At 40.8% G+C, this 21,284-nt stretch overlaps 1 protein-coding gene across 6 annotated transcripts in view; it reads left to right on the forward strand.

The window, feature by feature from the left end:
• Positions 1-21,284, forward strand: part of acaca (acetyl-CoA carboxylase alpha) — a 34,038-nt gene that overhangs the window by 4,050 nt on the left and 8,704 nt on the right. Inside the window, exons 4-44 of one of the 6 annotated variants that reach the window (XM_044369674.1) lie at positions 243-381; positions 671-780; positions 874-955; positions 1,061-1,159; positions 1,384-1,490; positions 1,598-1,708; positions 1,844-2,053; positions 2,189-2,359; positions 2,999-3,160; positions 3,344-3,507; positions 3,671-3,821; positions 4,070-4,173; positions 4,288-4,515; positions 4,755-4,905; positions 4,997-5,131; positions 5,698-5,844; positions 5,938-6,126; positions 7,217-7,317; positions 7,592-7,680; positions 7,902-8,026; positions 8,307-8,420; positions 9,075-9,188; positions 9,271-9,360; positions 9,483-9,601; positions 10,880-10,903; positions 11,387-11,572; positions 12,636-12,779; positions 12,886-12,988; positions 13,085-13,192; positions 13,309-13,365; positions 13,628-13,672; positions 15,224-15,265; positions 15,878-16,093; positions 16,340-16,495; positions 16,622-16,846; positions 17,945-18,100; positions 18,196-18,342; positions 18,757-19,026; positions 19,233-19,330; positions 19,519-19,639; positions 19,837-19,947. In XM_044369674.1, coding sequence (XP_044225609.1) covers positions 243-381; positions 671-780; positions 874-955; positions 1,061-1,159; positions 1,384-1,490; positions 1,598-1,708; positions 1,844-2,053; positions 2,189-2,359; positions 2,999-3,160; positions 3,344-3,507; positions 3,671-3,821; positions 4,070-4,173; positions 4,288-4,515; positions 4,755-4,905; positions 4,997-5,131; positions 5,698-5,844; positions 5,938-6,126; positions 7,217-7,317; positions 7,592-7,680; positions 7,902-8,026; positions 8,307-8,420; positions 9,075-9,188; positions 9,271-9,360; positions 9,483-9,601; positions 10,880-10,903; positions 11,387-11,572; positions 12,636-12,779; positions 12,886-12,988; positions 13,085-13,192; positions 13,309-13,365; positions 13,628-13,672; positions 15,224-15,265; positions 15,878-16,093; positions 16,340-16,495; positions 16,622-16,846; positions 17,945-18,100; positions 18,196-18,342; positions 18,757-19,026; positions 19,233-19,330; positions 19,519-19,639; positions 19,837-19,947 — 5,421 coding nt within the window. The remainder of the gene's footprint in view (positions 1-242; positions 382-670; positions 781-873; positions 956-1,060; positions 1,160-1,383; positions 1,491-1,597; positions 1,709-1,843; positions 2,054-2,188; positions 2,360-2,998; positions 3,161-3,343; positions 3,508-3,670; positions 3,822-4,069; positions 4,174-4,287; positions 4,516-4,754; positions 4,906-4,996; positions 5,132-5,697; positions 5,845-5,937; positions 6,127-7,216; positions 7,318-7,591; positions 7,681-7,901; positions 8,027-8,306; positions 8,421-9,074; positions 9,189-9,270; positions 9,361-9,482; positions 9,602-10,879; positions 10,904-11,386; positions 11,573-12,635; positions 12,780-12,885; positions 12,989-13,084; positions 13,193-13,308; positions 13,366-13,627; positions 13,673-15,223; positions 15,266-15,877; positions 16,094-16,339; positions 16,496-16,621; positions 16,847-17,944; positions 18,101-18,195; positions 18,343-18,756; positions 19,027-19,232; positions 19,331-19,518; positions 19,640-19,836; positions 19,948-21,284) is intronic. The other 5 variants (XM_044369675.1, XM_044369676.1, XM_044369678.1 and 2 more) reach the window with 5 other exon arrangements.

Raw genomic sequence — 21,284 nt, forward strand, 5'->3', positions numbered from 1 at the left:
TTTTGAAGAAGTCAGTAATGTATCCATACAATGCTCAACAAAATTTATGACTATGTGCATGATATTATTTTTTCATTTAGTCTTTTATTTGCTTGTGCCACTCAGCAACTGAAGACAGTTGATGCTATATTCATGTTCAATGACCTTTCACGCTGTAACATAATTAACCACTTTTTGATGCTTTTTATTAATGTGAATGTGAACAAATCAACATTGACAACTCAACTACTTTGTTTCTCCAGGTGCTTATCGCCAACAATGGCATTGCAGCAGTCAAATGCATGCGGTCCATCCGCCGCTGGGCTTATGAGATGTTTCGTAATGAAAGGGCAATCCGCTTTGTTGTAATGGTGACCCCAGAGGACCTGAAGGCCAACGCAGGTAAACTTTGCCATGACATCTCTGAACAAGTATAACATCTGAATAAATGCACCAACTGTGCAACTGTGGTGTCAGCGACATGACAAAACACCAGATTCAGCTAAGGCCTGCAAGACTGACACTGAATTACTGAAAGGTTTATGTGCTTCAGCTGTTTTGCAGTGCATCCAAACCCTTCAAGTAATTAAGAAGACAATACAACGGAATCCAGTGAGGAATGTTGTAGATGTGACTGCACCAAGATGATTTAGGATAAAAATGAAGTTTTCCATGGTTCTGTCTTTCACAGAGTACATCAAAATGGCAGATCATTACGTGCCTGTGCCAGGAGGGACTAATAACAACAACTACGCCAATGTTGAGCTCATTCTAGACATTGCTAAACGCATACCCGTTCAGGTACCACCACACACCTATCCATAGTTATCCCACCGTACCTAATAACTTTTATCATTTATTGAGTGCTCATTGTGATACTATTGTTTCTTACAGGCTGTATGGGCTGGGTGGGGTCATGCCTCAGAGAACCCCAAACTCCCAGAGCTGCTTCAAAAGAATGGCATTGCTTTCATGGGTAAGATAAGTTTCTTGTTTTACTTATCACTTAGTTGGCCCTTTAGTTTACCTACGTAATATCAGTTTACTGAGCAATTTTTTTTATCACTTACTCCTTACTCAGGTCCTCCAAGTCAGGCTATGTGGGCTCTAGGAGATAAGATTGCCTCCTCTATTGTGGCTCAGACTGCTGGCATTCCAACCTTGCCCTGGAGTGGAACAGGTAGGTCACAGTTTGTGTGGAGTCCCCATATATGTTGTTTACGATCGGCTTCTGTTTTGTGTCCAAGCTTTGAAAAAAAATAAAGGGTGTTTCTGGATTCCAATAAAAAAAACAGTCAATGCTCTGGTGTCTGCTTTCTGAGATACAAAAAAATATCAATACTGTATTACACAATGTCATGGAAAAATATAAATGCTGAAATGTTAGCTGTTTGTCTTTCTCAGGCCTGACAGTAGAATGGACAGAGAGCAACCAAAAGAAGAGAATCATCAATGTTCCGTCTGACGTGTACGAGCTTGGCTGTATACAGGATGTAGAGGATGGCCTGAAAGTAAGCACCTAAGGAAAACTTCATTACGCCTAATTAATGTCACATGTGCTTTAGTATCCTGTGCCCATCTGTGTGTATGCTAGAAAGTTGTATGTTTCCATTGCCAGGCTTCTGAGAAGGTCGGCTACCCTGTAATGGTGAAGGCCTCCGAGGGAGGTGGAGGAAAAGGCATCCGTAAGGTCAATTGTGCTGATGATTTCCCGAACCTCTTCAGACAGGTGAGGAGAAACTAAATCTAGTATTTGATTTAAACCATTATGCAGGACTTGATGCAGTGAGGAAATTATTTTTTTTTTTGGTTCATCTATCAAATGCAAGGGTGATTTGCATATATTTTCTCTCTGGTTCTCCAGGTCCAGGCAGAGGTTCCAGGATCCCCTATTTTCGTCATGCAGCTAGCTAAGCATGCCCGCCACTTGGAGGTCCAGATCTTGGCTGATCAATATGGCAATGCCATTTCCCTGTTTGGGAGAGACTGTTCTGTGCAGCGGAGGCACCAGAAAATTATAGAGGAGGCTCCTGCTACCATTGCCACTTCTGATGTGTTTGAGGATATGGAAAGGGTACAGTTCATCTAGCATTGTTTGTACTTATATATAGCTCATAAATGGAGATTTAAGACCGGCTAAGTAAATTGATTAACTGAAGCTTCAACACATTTGAATCTTGATATGAATACAACTGTTTTCTCTTCTCAGTGTGCAGTGAAGCTGGCGAAGATGGTAGGGTACGTCAGTGCAGGTACAGTGGAGTACCTCTACAGCCAAGACGGCAGCTTCTACTTCCTGGAGCTCAACCCTCGTCTGCAGGTGGAGCACCCCTGTACTGAGATGGTGGCTGACGTCAACTTGCCTGCTGCCCAACTGCAGGTCAGTCTCACACACGCCTGTGTCGGTAGAACAGGCGCACTCCATGTTACATCACGTACAATGCGTTTGAGTCTGTGACTGTCCAGCAGCCTACAAAGTTAGCATGCTTCACCGACTTCACCGCTCTGCATTAGACGGGCCCCCTTGTCTCCATGGCAACCAACTGCAAAAGAAAGGGGCGATAAGCAGTAACGTTGTAGTAGATCTGTTGGTTGTAGCTGCAATTGGTCACGTGGTCTGTTCTGCAGTGTTTAGGATTGTGTGTATGTAGGTCAGTGGCAGTCAAGCTGAAGGGCAGTGTTGCTGGGAAAGCTGTGTATTCAAAGCTGATTGGGTGTTATTGTGGGACTGACGCTCTCTCTGGCAAAGAGGAAGTCACCCACCCACAGTCTTATTCCTGGCAACTCAGTCTCTGTCAGCAAGATATCGTTAATCAGTTGTATATAAAACTGAAAATGTCATGTTGACAACAGTCAGACAAGCAAGGTGGAGAGAACATATGTTTCATTCAAAGCATTTGTAATCCATATATGTGCTTTAATGTGTTCTTAGCCACGTTTGTTCAGGGCGTGTGAGCCGGTTCCATGTCAGTTCAAAAACATAAACTTGTGTTGTGCTTATTCCATTATCCGCTGTTAGATTGCTATGGGTATTCCTCTTCACCGGATCAAAGACATCAGGATGCTTTATGGGGTTCAGCCTTGGGGAGACTCTCCCATTGACTTTGAAGGTCTGTCGACAGCTCCCTCCCCACGGGGACATGTCATTGCAGCACGTATCACCAGTGAAAACCCTGATGAGGTAAGTTTCACTCTCTCCTGGTCCACAAAATGTTTGCAGCGAAAGTTTACACAAAGTCTATGATTTCTGTTGTGGTTCAGTTCCTTTTGTTTTGTCAATTTTCACTTTGTAATTCTGTTGTGCCATAAATAAAGGCCATTATTGTTTTGTTTTATGAAAAAATAAAATATGGTCTGATTGCAGGGTTTCAAGCCAAGCTCCGGAACGGTGCAAGAGCTGAATTTCCGCAGCAATAAGAACGTGTGGGGCTACTTCAGTGTTGCAGCAGCTGGTGGACTGCACGAGTTTGCTGACTCCCAGTTTGGACATTGTTTCTCTTGGGGAGAAAATCGTGAAGAAGCCATCTCGTGAGCACACTCTTTTTAAAGCATTGCCGTATTAGAAAGATTAACTGAAAGAAACATTTATTTATTGCTAATGGTAATACATATTTACAATGTTCAATGTTTATCATACAGTTTTTTTTCTTTTTATAGCTGATACATGTGGTTATGTCTTAATCTTTTCTAGCAACATGGTGGTGGCTTTGAAGGAGTTGTCTATCAGAGGAGACTTCAGGACCACAGTGGAATACCTCATTAAGCTGCTGGAGACTGAAAGCTTTCAGCACAACAGCATCGACACAGGCTGGTTGGACAGGCTTATCTCAGAGAAGATGCAGGTATGCAGAGATATTCTCGCTGTGGTAGCTCCATGCTCTTCTATAAGCTATAATAAGAGAAGATATGTTTGACATGCTGACTCACATTATAATGCCAGTACTGTAAGCTACAATATATTTTGAGATAATAGTGGCTCATCCTTCTGGCACCATGCAGTTCGAATCTAAACTTGACTCGAGAGTAGACAGCAATTTAATTCCAGGTTTCTGTATTTCTGGCTAAAAAGTAATGAGTATGTTGCATGCAGGCTGAGCGTCCTGATACCATGCTGGGAATTGTGAGTGGGGCTCTTCATGTGGCAGATGTCAATCTAAGGAACAGTGTCTCCAACTTCCTACATTCTTTGGAAAGGTATAAATGCGCCCTGTCATTCATTTCAAATGAACTCATTTCAAATAGTAGCTAGAGGAAACAAAAAACAGTGTTTGAAGGTAAAACATGAGATGATCTCTGCTGTCTGACTAGGGGCCAGGTACTGCCAGCACACACACTACTCAACACTGTGGATGTGGAGCTGATCTATGAAGGTACTAAGTACGTCCTGACGGTGACACGCCAGTCTCCTAACTCCTATGTGGTTATCATGAACAACTCCTCAGCTGAAGTGGACGTCCATCGGCTCAGTGATGGAGGTCTGTTGCTGTCCTATGATGGCAGCAGCTACACTACCTACATGAAGGAGGAAGTTGACAGGTAAGAGAAAACTAAGATTAAGAATGAATATCATTAGAGATCCAAATGGAAAAATGTGGCTGCACTGAAGAATAGAATAAGGATTCACTGGAAAAAGAGAAAGAGAATTTAAGAAAAGTATTAATTTTGCTAACTCATTGTCTAGAAAAAGCATTGTCCTTTTTTGATGGACATAATTACAGTCTTCTGATTCTGGCTCTGATGTTTTACATAGACTAAGTCATTTTTTTTCTCTATAGGTATCGCATCACAATTGGAAACAAGACATGTGTTTTTGAAAAGGAGAACGATCCCTCGCTGCTGCGATCTCCTTCAGCGGGAAAAATCATCCAGTACACAGTGGAGGATGGTGGGCATGTGTTTTCTGGCCAATGCTATGCTGAGATAGAGGTACAGAATGTTAATCAGTGATTAGTATAAATGTACTTCACTTTTGTTGAATGGATTGTGTAGATGTTAACTCGACGCTTTTAAAATCCAGGTGATGAAGATGGTAATGACCCTCACAGCTGCAGAGTCTGGTTGTATTCACTATGTGAAGAGGGCTGGAGCAGCACTGGAGCCTGGCTGTGTCATTGCCAAACTGCAACTGGATGACCCAAGCAGAGTGCAACAGGTACTGTGTGTTTGACTAATGCTATCTACACAGGTAGATGCTGTTTGCCAAGTAGGATTTTCCATATGCTACCAAATGACCTATGACATGTAATTTCTCATTTAAATCCACAATATAAATTTAAATCCCAAGTTAAGACCTACAATCCCTCTATTCAAAGTAACAAAAGCAACAAGCAGACTTTAATACATGAGAGCAGCACTTGCTCAACAAGCCTTTTAATGGATCTGTGTTGATGACAAGGAAACTGAGCCTGCCAACAAAGATAAAGGCTCAATTATCCGAGGGGAACTGGTGTGTGTGAGTCAGCATAAACGTCTGACCCAATGTAATGTCAGAAAGTCAGGGGAGGCAAAAGGACCAGCTGAGCATTGTGATGGAGAGGGAGCCCGCTTCTGGTAAATTTGTCAGTACTGGTTAGATAACCATGTCCAAAGTGAAGAAGAAAGTGTAGCCTACAAATTTTAGACTACTTTCTTGAACAGACATTATTCTGGGTGACGACAAATTTCTTCAGCTACATGGTTATGAAATATGCTTAAGAAATATTTGTGTTTGTCTTGTAGGCAGAGCTGCACACAGGGGCCTTGCCTTCTATCCAGGCAGTAGCTCTGAGAGGGGAGAAGCTACACAGAGTCTTCCACAACACACTGGATCACCTTGTTCACATCATGAATGGCTACTGTCTTCCTGAGCCGTTCTTCAGCGCAAAGGCAAGAAATCATACACACCTGGGTACACACAACATCAGCTCTTCCAACCGTAAGCAGGTCCTTTTAAAGATATACTCCTTGTGTCTTTCTCAGTTGAAAGAGTGGGTGGAAAGGTTGATGAAAACCATGCGTGATCCCTCTTTGCCACTGCTGGAGCTTCAAGACATCATGACTAGTGTGTCGGGTCGCATCCCCCCTGCTGTGGAGAAGGCCATTAAGAAGGAGATGGCTCAGTATGCCAGCAACATCACTTCTGTGCTCTGCCAGTTCCCAAGCCAGCAGGTGCCCAGCAACACATGCACACACCTAGCTAACTACACCCTCATTCCTCTTAAATGTACCCTGTCGATTACAGTGAAACTCTTGTCAAGCACCTCACTGTTACTGTTTTTTTATTTGACATTCTTGTGGCTGCAAAATATGTGAGGATTCATGTTTTTAGGGACATCAGGCAGCGAAAAGGCTGCTGTTTCTAAAGGATATTATATTAAAATCATGCAGTGATTTTCCTCCATAGAGAATTTTAAGGCCTTAGTCAGATTTAGATGTAGTTTGCACAAATGATGAGCATGTCAGCAATAATAAAATTGTCAGTGTAACCCCAATTCTCTGAGAAGAGAGTGATGAATGTAGCACATTTTTTTACCCAGTCACATTAGATAACCTACGAAACAACATTAAAATCCGTTAAAATAGTAATAACAGGTTGTATTGTTTTCCAGTGATTACAGTATTTTAAAGGTTTTCTCAGTTTGGCAATGGGATTTCTCAACTGTAGTGTCCAGTTGCACTCCACTTCCCCATTGGCTCAAAAAATACTGTGTCTACCTCCTCTTCACTTTTTTTTTTTTTTTTTTTTTTTTACAGTTTCTTGTGCAAACAGATTATTTCAAAATATATAGCCAAATGACTAGATCTTTGTCCAAGAAAAAGTAGGCAGAAAGTTAGTACTGTCTGTCTGTGTATCTGTCTGAGTTTTTTGTGTGTGTGTGCTTCTGTGCGATTACTCAGATTGTCAGTCTACATTGAGAAAAAATGTGTGTCCAACAAGACTTTGCTGGATTATTTAAACAACACACTGGGTTTGATATGCTTTGATATTTATGCATATTTTAGGAATATGGTATTTATGCATAGTTTATGAAGAGCAGAGCAAGAGTATTATCATACACCTTAAATGATATTTAGCTCTAGATGTAATTACAAATGTCACGCCCAGTTAGGATCTCACATTCTCTGCTGGTTCCTGTACACAGTTTAATTATATAACAAGTTAACGGAGGGGTCCTCAGTGCCACTGGGATTAAATGCTTATGAGTTTCCACTGCTGTTGGGATTAAATACTTATATTGTTGATCTCCTTTGTTTCCAGATTGCAAACATCCTGGACAGCCATGCTGCTACTCTTAACAAGAAGTCAGAGAGAGAAGTCTTCTTTATGAACACACAAAGCATTGTTCAGCTGGTGCAGAAGTGAGTACTATAGTCTATATCTAAGTATAATGAAAAACGCCACACAATGAGTCATAGAACATGCTATGACTGGAATGCATAGACGAGCTGCTTGAACATCATAGATCTGCAACAACTTTTTGTAATCCTGATTTGCTGTATATTTTTTGTTTTCCTAGTCACTAGATCCTTCGGTCCACAGAGTGATGGATCTTCTATTTGTCCATGTGCCTACTTACAATACAATAGCTGCATTCTTCTTTGTGTCAGACAAGACTGTTTTTGTCTCCAACAGGTATCGCAGTGGCATCCGAGGTCACATGAAGGCGGTGGTGATGGACTTGCTCAGGCAGTACCTGAAAGTAGAGATTCAGTTTCAGAATGGTGAGGAACAGCAGCTACACACTGTTTTAGTGGTTTCATGGGTTCATTGTTGTGACATATCACAATATGCAAGAGCAACGTGGTTTGAGCTTTCCTCTTGTCCTCCATGTTTTTCAGAAGAGATGCAGTTACTCATCTTCTCCATTGGGTGGAGCTCTTTCATAATAAACGTTCCTCTGAGCAGCATTAACTAAAGCTCTTTTGTGTTGGCTTGTTAACAGGACACTATGACAAGTGTGTGTTTGCACTGCGTGAGGAAAACAAAGGCGACATGGCCAATGTGCTCAACTATATCTTCTCCCATGCCCAAGTCACCAAGAAGAACCTGCTGGTTACAATGCTGATTGTAAGTGTGCCTCCTCACTGTGTGATAAAGACAGATTTCCCTTTCAAGACCTCTCCTTTTGTATGAGATATTGACTCGTTCATCATATCTATATTCATATTTCAGTCAATTAACAGAAAGGTCTTATTTAGGGTACACTGGCATTTCATTGAGGCACTGCTCATGTTTATTGACACATGGATATGTAATTACATGTAGGTTTGTGTGTACTAGCAATGTGTGTGACATTATGTTATGTTATCCTATATGTTGTGTTAATGTTTTCTTATCCTGTCTCTAGGACCAGTTGTGCGGCCGTGATCCCACACTGACAGATGAACTGATGGCCATCTTGACTGAACTCACCCAACTTAGCAAGACAACCAATGCCAAAGTGGCACTGCGTGCTCGGCAGGTCAGATGTTCATTCCTTATTCTGGATGACAAATGTATTTTATGTTCCATTGACTCCATGTTCAGCATTAAGTAACAACTAAGAAGTATGCTACATGGCGAAAGTGTATCATCAACAAAAAGGATATGGACTTATGCTTGCTTAAACTGGAGGGTTGAAAAATAAAAATTGCTTTGCTTTATGTAGGATTTTCTGTAGGATGTAAAAATACCATCACAAGCTTATATAATAAAGTGAGATTAGGGAGTCAGAGGTAGGGTTAGAGTTATAACCATGTTCAGGTAAGGTCAAAATCTAGAATTTAAAATGTGGATTAGCCCAGGCTAAATGTTACCATACTGTGCAAAGATGCATCAGATAGGGAAGTTATTGACCATCTGTTTCTCAACATTGGACTTAAGTTCTTTATCCATTATCCATGGTGACAATTTCACCACCAGATGTCACTATCCACTCTGACAGAAAGTAGATAGTGATATTCATTTGTATGGGGGAAAACAAAACAATAGAAAAATGTACCTAAACATTTTAAAATGTCTGTAACTGAAACTGTAAAAAGATAGACACTGTTAGAAAATGTGAAGGAAAATAAAGAAGCATTGTATGCTAGCTCATACCTAATGATTAAATAATAAATCAATCCTCTTTACCCAGGTGTTGATAGCTTCCCACCTCCCCTCTTATGAGCTTCGACACAACCAGGTGGAGTCCATCTTCCTCTCTGCCATTGATATGTATGGACACCAATTCTGCATCGAGAACCTCCAGGTAGGCCCGAAAGTAAGGACTATCAGTTGTGACTTTATTAAAGAGAACAAGTGTTAAAGACGGCTCCTTTTTTTTTTTCTAGAAACTGATCCTTTCAGAAACATCCATCTTTGATGTTCTGCCCAACTTCTTCTACCACAGTAATCAAGTAGTACGGATGGCTGCCCTTGAGGTGAGAGGAATAACAATCTCAGTCCACAAATCACTTTACCTTTACTTCGTTTTAATGGATGTTCAAATGCAGGAAATTCACTTATCTAACTAATATAATTTTCTGTGGCTGAATACCCGCAGGTGTACGTTCGCAGAGCATACATTGCCTATGAACTCAACAGCGTTCAGCATCGGCAGCTGAGGGACAACACATGTATAGTAGAGTTCCAGTTCATGCTTCCCACCTCACACCCCAACAGGTATCACACACGCAAAATCCCTGCTCACATGCTGTGCATCACCTTTCCTGCTGCCCCTCCTCCCCCCTTCTAATGGCACCTGTAGACAGGAATCAGTATTTATAATAGACATGCATATCAAATTTTCCACTGGTGGCAGTGATGCTGGCAAGTTGGCAGCACCACCATATATATGGTCACAGTTTTATGTCAACCTATACCTTCAAGGATTTTCTGTTGTTCCTACTCACTGCCTTACTTTTTGTGCTCTGTCTACATATCTGTAATCAGATGAATATCAAGTAGTGATGTTACATAAGTATATTTTAAAATAAGTGCAGCAGTGAAAAGCTGGAGCTGGAAGTCCTGTGCTTCACAATCTTACATCATCCATGGTGCCCTGAGTCCTTTAAACCCCCTCCCACCTTCCCATGCTATGTGTCATTGTTCATTGTAAATGCTCCTCATGTGCAAAAGAAGGTATTTTGCAAGACTGAAAATACTTTTCTTTGGTTTGTCAAAAGCGTGTGAGAGCCATGAGCGGCAAAGCCCCCCAGCCTCAGGAGTCTCATGTCAGTTACTCTTCCTTGTGAGTCCTGGAAAAACATAGGTGGTGCTCTTATGCCCTATAAATCTGGAGCATCAGAGAGAAACCAGAGACAAACTTGGGATTTGTATTGTACATGCTCAGCATTTGAAAAAGCTTGTAACAGACACAGTTCTGTGGCATTTCTGTTGCACTTGTGTTCCGCATCCTACCTGCGTGATTGTGTTCAGTTTGTCTGTGTTCGAATGTGTGTATGTGTATTTGCTTGCTCGCTTTGCATCGCTAATAAGTGTCTTAGCTGTTTTGGTTTCAGCTTGTTTACACAGTTAGTCATAGAAATCTTTTATATGCCATCACATACTCATTTTATTGCATGCTTGTGATTTCATGTATCTGGATTAACCCTCACGTGTGGCTCATCACTGTGAACTAAAGACAGCATGAGAGTGTGAAATGATCCTGTCTTTGTTGGGAATATGCCTCAACAAAAGGAGGCCTCAGGATCTCCTGATGCATGTTGTAAAGGGAGCAGTCAGGAAGTGAAATGTGTGTCGGAATGACTAGAAAGATATTTTCACAATTTATCTTCCATCTTTAGATTAAGTGCATTCATTTAGATATCTATCAATACGTAATAAATTCATTACTGTTAAACATTGCACACAAACACACACACATTACTACACCTTGACTGTCTTCCTCTCCTGATATATGCCACTAACCACTTAGTAATCAATGTTGTTTGATTGCAGAGGGAACATCCCCACTCTAAACAGGTATTGTAAACATTCTCTTCATTGCGTAGACTACTAGTGACCGTAGACTAGCTAGCTGCATGGTCAAAATAGTAATTCACCCTCTGGTAATTAAGTGTTTGTTTAATTGTTTGATGCTTTTGAATCTCCAAAAAAATGAAACTGATTTAGCAGCTCGGGTATAGTCTGGTTGATGAGCACAATGTTTCTGAATTTTACTGACAACAGCATGGCCCTTGACATTCAGCCTCGGTGTCAAACATTTTAACATTTTTTTTTATAAATTTGTGTGTATGTATGTGTGTGTGTGTGTGTGTGTGTGTGTGTGTCTATGTGAAAGAGTGTTACATTCCTGACTATTGTGTGTATGTCCTTCAATATAGTGGAGATATGGAATAACTTGGGATGCAACGTGGTGTAAGATAATTAAAAATACATTTGAGGAAATGTTTTACACTAGTGCAGATCCCCTGAACTGAAACTTAGCTGTGACTGTCCTACCAGGAAAATGTCTGCTCCAATCCCGGACATTGTAAAAGCCACGGACACTAAATTAAAGGAAACTAAACCCCAGGACCTTAAAGCACCAGATAGTAAATCAAAGGATGATAATGCTGAGAAGACAAATGCCTCAGATTTGGATGATAATGCTGAGAAGACAAATGCCTCAGATTTGGAATCTATCGACAGGTTTGACACATAAAACCTCTAGAGTACTTTCAGTGGGTGTAACCTCTGGGACAGCTTCTGTCAATCAAAGGACTAACACCCAACATGAATACTTAAAGGGGTCTTTCTGGTGGTTTTATGTTTCCTTTTTCTTGTGAAGTAAATATTTTCTTTGTTGAAATTTGACTAACGTGGTCTGTCAAAAATCCCTCACATACTGTACAGCTGCTTTCACTCTGTTCAGTTATTATAAAAGTGGAATTTTGTTACTACTTACTTTTTATAATTTGAATCTCATTCATTTTTACATTCTCTATACTAAATAATCTCCTACAATTGCATTTCATTCATATGAATGGGACACCAGAATGCTTAATAATCCAATATTGGATTATGCTGATGTTGTATATCAGGCTGCATCCAAAACTAATCTCCTTCCCCTCAATATAGTTTATAATAGACTATACAGATTTGTTCCTGGCTGTCCTTTCATAACTCAACATTGTACAATGTATGAAACTCTTAATTGGCCCTCTCCCATCATAAGAAGACAGCGACATTGGCTACAATTTATTTTTAAATGTATACATTTCAATTACCCTCACTATCTATAAAAGTTTATGTTACCTTTGTCCTCTTATTATCAATTGAGACATTCTATACAGCTCTTTATTTCTGTTCCTGCAGTCAATAGTTAAGAAAGCTTTTATGTTTAAAGCTCCCTCTGATTGGAATAAGTGTAAATATTCAATCCATATCATCCTTTCACTTGTTCAAAAATGCCCTGTCTTCTTATTATAGGATCAGTTGTACATTTTGTTTTTGTTAAATGTTTTGTCTAATTGTGCTTATTATGTATTATTGTCATTGAGCCCCCCTCCCTTGAAAACGAGATGGTACATCTCAAGGGGTTATACCTAATATAGAATTTCCAATTTCCAAGCAACTCAAACTTGATACTGCTGAAAATCTGAGGGATCAAAACTATTTTGAGGTTCTTAAAGGTGGATGGGGGACGTCTTCACAGAGCCAGTCTAGTGGTATGGCAGATTCTCATTGTAAACGCTCTCTGTCAACACCCTAGGATGTCATTCTCATCCAACCTAAACCACTATGGCATGGTGCACGTGGCCAGTGTGAGTGATGTTTTGCTTGACACATCTTTTACACCACCTTGTCAGCGCATGGGAGCCATGGTCGCTTTCCGCTCCTTCCAGGAGTTCACCAGGTCAGTCCTTGAATGGAATAATTCTAAACTTGGATGTTTTTCATCAGTAGGTGAAGATGATTTTGCAGGTGTGATTAATGCCATGTATGATTTTTCTCATCTACAGGAACATAGCGGACGTGTTGAGCTGCTTCTCTGACTCTCCTCCTCCAAGTCCAACCTTCCCAGAGGGAGGTAATCCTGTCCTGTACGGTGAAGAGGACAACAAGGTGACATACAACAGACTTGTATACTGATACAGGCTGGTCATTGACCTGTATGGATGTGTATCTTTGAATGAAATGTGAATTTGTTTTGTGATCCAGAGTGTTCAGGAGGAACCCATCCATATCCTGAATGTGGCTATAAAGACTGACAGCGACATTGATGACGATGGCCTGGCAGCCATGTTCCGGGAGTTCACTCAGTCAAAGGTCTACAACAAAGCCTTTGTTTGTTTTATTTGAAATTCCAGCAGAGAAAGTTAAATGTTGGAGATAGCTCAGAAGGATCTTTTTATCCTGACATTTTCCCTTTTTGTCAATCTCAGAAATCTCTGCTGTTTGAACATGGCATCCGTAGGCTGACTTTCCTTGTGGCTCAGAAGGTGAGAGTCTTTAGTCATGTTTACCAAGTCAATCTGTTTTGTCACAATCTGCCGCCTTGCATGTCACCAATTCAATTGTTTTTGAGTAGCATGCATCAAAAATAATATAATATACTAATATTTTATTAATGACCTATATGTGAATGAAATGAATGTTTTAATTGTAATAATTTGAGGTAATTTGCATTTGAAATTTAGCTTAATACCTCTTTGTCTGTATCTCCTTCTGCATGCCTTGCTTTTGCTGCATTTATGATGACAGGATTTCAGGAAGCAAGTCAACTGTGAGGTGGACCAAAGGTTTCATGTAAGTAGAGGAAGACAAAGGAATTGAGGACAGGTGCCTCCTTGATTTTAATTATTGGACAAGTCTTGTTGCATCTGGTAAAAACAAGTCAGTAATAGAATAATAGACTCCTGGGACTTATTCACGTCTCTGTCCCAGGTGATCTCACAATTACAAAAGGCCCTACCAGGAAGGTGCACATTAAATATTGAGACAGCTAGCTGCAACATATTATTAGGTGTGCTGACACCAGCACACCTGAAACCTTTTCCAGATTGTTTCATAGTTGACAACCCACTAGAAGTAGATAAATGAGTGAAGATAGTATACTGATTCTTCATAGGTTTCATCAAGCAGCGACTGGTTCATCGTTTCGTTAGAAGCTGTGAAAAGAGGATGCTTATTCAACTCTGTTGTGCCAGCATGAATAAATGAAACATAACCCACCGTTGTGTTGAATCAATAAAGGCTTGGGTTAACAACTGTTTGTTTTTTGAGCAACAGCTTCAAGACTTCATTAAAGCCCCTGTACCAATTCATTGCTTAGATTTTGTCACCTTGAAATCACAATTGTTAGTGCCCTGCAGTAATGTGTGCACACATTTTTAGCATGATAAGCCAAGTAGGAATTGAACCTACAATCATGGCAATTTTGTGACAATCCCTGCCGATTGTATTGTAGTACACTGGACCACATTTATCTTTCCAGATTTGACCCATTATCAACACCTTAGTAGCATTCAGATGATGGCGATAATGACAGGGATTTGGGAAAGGATTACATTTTGAGAAATGCCCTGATCTTTGGCCTCTCGTGTTATTTGGACAATGGGCTTTGATTTTTCTTTTGATGGGACCACAGTCTCTGATGAGAACTTATTATGCTAGCTAGTGTGACTGTCATTATGTGGCCCTTGTTACATGGAGGGTTTTGTTTTAGTAGTTTGCACCATTCTGCAAGCTCACCCTAAAATGTTTTTCTCATTTCACTACATTGTAGAGGTGGTGAATATGATGTGTAATCACAGTGTCAAATCATGGCTGTGGAGGTTTTCAGTGTGTTGCTCTGTCGTTATTATGAAGGCTGTGAGCTGATGAGAGCATCTCCAATCGGTTTGGCATTGTTTTGGCAAGTGGGACACTTTATCTAATAACGTCCAACAGGGCTAGCAGGCATTATTCAGAGAATCAAATGTCTCTGAAAAAAGGAAATGTTTTATTCATTAGTGTAGTGAGTGGTGCTATATATGTAGCCTATTACCATGACTGTGTGAGCTTGTCGTCAGAGTGAATACACAGTGTTTCCCTGATAGATAAATTACCGTAGTAAAGGTGCACGGGGCCCACAGCATATACAACAAGGAACTGATGATCACTGCATAATACTCCATATATACTGGTGTAGCAATTTAAGACATGCCCAGAATAGCTTATCTTCACCTGTGATTAGATTTATAGTTGGTGCATGTCTAACTAATTTGGTATTTGTTGTTTTGGTTTACAACCAAGGTTTTTGTTATGAAGACATGTTGATGTTTTTTTTCCATCTCTATCTCACTATCTTCCACACAGAGAGAATTTCCCAAATTTTTCACATTCCGTGCCAGAGACAAGGTAAGTGTCAAATCATCACTCCTACTGTTAAAATTTTTGATGGCCAAATTGGTGTTGGCCCATGTGGAAAAGACCAAGTCTATTAAAAAATATGTGTTTATTAAGTCTATTAACAAAACATTTGCCAGATTATTATGGCATTGAAAATTTCAATGTGGACACATTTTTCATTTAGCCAGGAGACCATTCAAAACTATGTTGTGGTTATAAGAAACAACTTTTCAACCCTTTGGCTGTGTTGAATTTCACTCTATCACAGTTAGTGATGGCTCTTCCTCTCCGTTACCCCTGATAGTTTCACTACAATGACACCACCAAAACTCATTAAAGTAATGAACTCTTTAATTATGTCTCCCATTTAAGAGAAATGACACCCATTAGCAGCTTTCTGAGATTGAGATTGCCCCTGATTTCATTTACTTAATACAGTGTGTGGCTCACAGGCATCTTTCTGTTGTATGAAGTCAGTGTTCCTGAAATTGTCAATTTGAGCTATTTTTGTTAATTGAAGAGATGATGGCAGGGAAAACTAATTGTAAAGAAAAAGTTCCTTTGGAAAGTCTTGTGTAGTGTATTGCTGTTTGTGATTGTGTCCTGCCTGTGTCTCCATAGTTCGAAGAGGACAGGATCTATCGTCACTTGGAGCCGGCACTAGCTTTCCAATTGGAGCTCAACCGCATGCGTAATTTCGCCCTGACTGCCATTCCATGTGCCAACCACAAGATGCACCTGTACCTGGGTGCAGCCCGTGTGGAGGTGGGGACAGAGGTTACAGACTACCGTTTCTTCGTGCGAGCCATTATCCGCCACTCTGATCTAGTCACAAAGGTGAGAACACAGAAGAACAAAAAGGAACTTTTGTATTAGTGTGGTTAACATTTAGTTTGCCATTCTTGATGATTTTTTATCATATTCAAATAACAAATTAACATAATTTTATCATATCATTTTTTTTTGCTTTTTTCAGACGTTTTGATGCTCCTACACAGTTGTTTGTGTCCTTAATTTTGATTCCACAAATTAATCACACCTGCTCCTTACTGACGGTTTTGTTTCTATCTGTTCATTCACTAGGAGGCCTCTTTTGAGTACCTTCACAATGAAGCAGAGCGTCTGCTGCTGGAGGCCATGGATGAGCTGGAGGTGGCTTTCAACAACACAACTGTACGAACAGACTGCAACCATATCTTCCTCAATTTTGTCCCAACAGTCATCATGGACCCATCAAAGGTTTGTGAAACAGTCACACACACACACACGCACATCTCTGATTCACTGTTGGACCACAGCTCACGTTGTTAGTAATGAGGCGAACATCTGCTTTTCACTAATCTTTCTCTACAAACTTATGTTCAGATCGAGGAGTCTGTGCGCTCCATGGTGATGCGTTACGGTAGCCGCCTGTGGAAGCTGCGTGTCCTGCAGGCCGAACTGAAAATTAACATCCGCCTGACTCCAACAGGAAAGCAAATTCCCATCCGCCTCTTCCTCACCAACGAATCAGGCTACTACCTGGACATCAGCCTGTACAAGGAGGTCACTGATTCCCGAACGGGACAGGTGGGGCCCAAAGACCGACAGGTGGGGCACTCATACATTTTCCATCTCATCTGCTCACTATCCAGTCACTGGCAAAGGGCTTCTGCTCCATCCTGGAACCCTCAGCTCCCAGAATGCAATTTACTAGCCTCTCTTGTAAAGTTAAAGATGACGTTTGTCATTTTTATGCAGTAGAATATAGAATTTCTGATTTTTAAAACTGAGTTGGATTAGAGATCCAGTATGGTGTCTTGCCCTTAGCCTGGTGGACTTTCTTTTAGTAATATGTTTCTCCTCGCAGCTGATCTGGTAAGTTACACTTCATCCATCCAGCCATCCCTCCATCCATCCATCATCACATCCATCATCACATCCATCATTACATCCATCCACTCAGTTGTAAGTCACTGTTGAATAACTGTAATAGGCTTTGGTAAATTCTACATGAGGCAAAAGGCAAAAAATCCCATTATCTTGGTACATATTTCACCTGTTGTTTTTCTGTCTGTCCTTGTTAATTTTGCTGGGTGGTCACTTTAGTTTCATAATAGTGAATGTGAGAGAATTAAGTTTCCATTTAAAGATTCTAGACATGGTTGGGAATGAACTGGTAGCATTTCTTGCATTGAATTTGAAGAAAATGAGTAATGTTGGGAGTTTAGAATAAGCCAAAGTCTAGTTGCAAGATAATGTGGATGTTTTTAGTGTGAAGTGCAATGCTGTTGGGACAAAACAACATACTGTTGAACGAGGTGTTGTGGGCCTATAACAGTCAGTGATTGGAAGAGCCTGCTTATAAGAGGTGGCAAGTGAATGGTTCTGTTTGTCTGATAGCCCTGAAAATGTATGATGCTGTAGCTTGATGTCCTCTTAAGGCTGTCACCACTCCCTGTGTACATTGTTCTTTAACATCTGAGTTGTGCTTCTGTGTGAACATGTGCACTAGTGTATAGTACAAGCGATTGCTACATAGGCCACTTTGTACTGGTTAATCTTGTAGCAGTGGGTATAATAGATGTGCTTTATCATCAACACCATCATTCTCAAAATCATGATTTTTTTTTTTGTTACCTTAATGCCAAGGTTGTTAAAGAAATCAGTACATCTGTAAAATGACTCCCTGCCTCCTTTCTTGTCCAGATCATGTTCCAAGCATATGGAGACAAGCAGGGTCCTTTGCATGGCATGCTCATCAACACACCCTATGTCACCAAGGACCTGCTGCAGTCTAAGCGCTTCCAGGCGCAGTCTCTGGGCACCACCTATGTCTACGACTTTCCAGAAATGTTCAGACAGGTAAAGTAAAAAAAAACTATTAACTTAGATCTTGATTATTATGCTTGGAGTTTGATAGAATAAATTGACTCTGACTATTGCATCTCTTTATCTAGGCTCTGAAAAAGCTGTGGCACTCTAGCCAAGCCTATGCCAACTTGCCCAAATGCCCTCTTCCCTCTGAGCTGCTCACCTTCACAGAGCTGGTTCTGGACGCCCAGGGTCAGCTGGTGCAGATGAATCGACTGCCAGGAGGCAATGAGGTTTGTTTTTTTCAAGTTTGATTCATGAACAATAAAAATAAGAAGACGTTTATTTTGACATGACCTTTTTTCTTCATCTGTCCACCTCCTATGTCGTGTGCAATTTCCCTTTTACTGTCGGTGTGACTCCATTTCTTCGGCTCTGTTGTTGCGTGATTAATACCGTTATCACATGGTAAAACTTCATGCATCATTGAAAGTTTATTGAGAAATAAAACCTAATTCTGCGTATACTATATAAAATAAAATAGAATGCTTGGGTCTGAATTCCAGTTCGAAAACCATGTAGAATTTCAGACTTAATCTCCATCCAAATTACACAACATAATTAATGTCTAACCTATAAACTAATGATTTATAGATCGATCAGTACCGTGTCTCTAGTAAGTAAGATCTTCTGTTCTGTCTGTCCAGATTGGTATGGTGGCATGGCGGATGACCCTGCGCACGCCAGAATATCCAGCTGGACGTGAGATCATCGTCATAAGTAATGACATCACACACAAGATAGGGTCATTTGGGCCCCAGGAGGACATGTTGTTCCTGCGAGCCTCAGAGATGGCACGAGAGAGCGGCATCCCTCGAATCTACATCGCAGCCAACAGCGGTGCCCGCATTGGCCTGGCAGAGGAGATCAGACACATGTTCCATGTGGCCTGGCAAGATCCAGCTGACCCCTATAAGGTCAGCCAGCAAAGTCTCAGTCACGTACCATTGCATTTGTGGGATTCCTTTACTGAATTTGTTATAACCATTTTAGATTTTGTTATCCAAAATTCCCCAACTTAGTCTTTTCTTTTCTTGCCTTAAAAAATATTTATCGGCCTTTTTTCTTTTGCATCTACATCACTGTCTATTATAACTAAGCTGATTGTTATATTCCCCCACAGGGTTTCAAGTATCTCTACCTTACACCTCAGGATTATAAGAAGGTTTCAGCCCTGAACTCCGTGCATTGTGAGCATGTGGAGGATGAGGGAGAATCCAGGTACATCTGTCTTATTACATATCAGGACACTTAATTTTGTGAGGACATGATTGTGCAAACTGGCGTTGTATCAGTGTGCATGACTGGATGATTTGAAGCCCATGAGATTACAACCAAGGTGACAGTGGGAGGGAAAGCTATTGGACTGTCATGTCTGGCTGTGAGTGAATATATGTGTTGTCATGCAGGTACAAGATCACTGACATCATAGGAAAGGATGAGGGGCTGGGTGTGGAGAATCTGAAAGGGTCTGGTATGATTGCTGGAGAATCCTCTCTGGCTTATGAGGAGATCATCACCATGAACCTGGTAAGACTGAAGTAGGCACACTTGTGTACAAAAAACACATACATGCATAGATGTAGTCTCCTCCTTAGCCTTGAGCTGTAAGCTTGTGTGATATCAATGACTGACGTATTCCATACAAAGAGTTCATTTGCTCGCGAGCTTGCATCCAGTATCTTCACACTTATTAAAAGCCTTAACGTGATTGTCTTGCCCTAAAGGTCACATGCCGAGCCATAGGGATTGGGGCCTATCTGGTGAGGCTTGGACAGCGAACCATTCAAGTGGACAACTCTCACATCATCCTCACTGGAGCCGGAGCACTCAACAAGGTAAAATTTCCAATATAAATGTGTATTTCAGTCCATTATAGAGAGTGTAGTATTATAGAGTGTTTTTAATTGAAAATACGATGCTGGTGTGTGTGTCTGCACTGTGTTTCTCCTGTGACACCGAATGAGCACCAAATGAGTTATCTCTAAATTCAGACAATTAATCGACTGCATTTTAATGAGGAATTCACTATAAATATTCATTAGTTGGCTATTAAAATTTTCCGCTATATGAGAGGAAGGAAAGGAGCTGTGTGCGCATGTGTAAACAATTTTTTGCGACTGATGGTCTGTTTTTATTTTTTACAATAAATATATGGAGAAGAAACAGGAATTCCAGATTGTGAACCAGGACATGACGGGGTCGAATGAAGAAATTGGAAAAGTGTACTATGATTTCGGTGCTTGTTCCAACTCGGCGATCAGGCCTCCTTCTGCCTCGTTATGTTCTACTAGGATTCCCTTTCAATCCCAACCACAGGCCTGCCTGCCACTCATAGTGGAATAATTGAAAACGAAGCATGAAGTTGTATTTGCATAGAAATAGACTGACATGCCTGAGGCTGCAGCGCAGGACACCCATATCATTTGTTTTTAATCAAAATGAAAAGTTTTGCTGAGGCAGATTGTTTCCTGCATGCAGTTGATCGGTGTGTGTGTGTGTGTGTGTGTGTGTGTGTGTGTGCGCGTGTGCATGCCTACATGCTTCACTACCTCCTCTTGTCTTGCTTTCCATTCTCTGTCCTTGTCAGTGCATTAAGATGACTCCATTTCAAATTAGATGACAGATAGCAACATGACAAATCATGCAAATGGCCCAATGATGGCATACCTATTTGCTGAAAGCTGAATTGTTTTTAGATGTCCCCACTGTTTAGCTTCATTTGTGAAAATACACAATGTGGAATGTATTGCAATATATTCTTTGTTTACAACTGATTGTCTTAATTCTAAAATGGTGATTTTATTGGCAACACAAAGGTTTTTTTTTTGTTTTTGTTTTTTTTCTCATTCATCATCATGTGGTTTCCTGGCTATTAACTGAAACTTAATGGAGAGCAGGAGGCTGCCACCCAGAGATCATCATTTCATTAGCTGCTGGAAAGCTCTCATATTTTCATGGGGACTGGATAGTAACTACTAGCACAAATACCCCAGTGAGCTGTTACATCCAGTTGGCCTCTCTTTTCTTCCCCCCAGTCATCTCCCTCTGTCCCTGCTCCTATATCCCCTTCTCTTCTCTCTGCTGTGAAATCTTAATGAAGCCAGCGATGGCCGGAGGCACAGGGGCTTTGTGTATGTCAAGGTGACTGCAATGTTTCTTGGGGCCGCAGGCT

Source organism: Thunnus albacares, chromosome 13, assembly GCF_914725855.1.
Source record: "Thunnus albacares chromosome 13, fThuAlb1.1, whole genome shotgun sequence".
Taxonomy (NCBI): Eukaryota; Metazoa; Chordata; class Actinopteri; order Scombriformes; family Scombridae; genus Thunnus; species Thunnus albacares.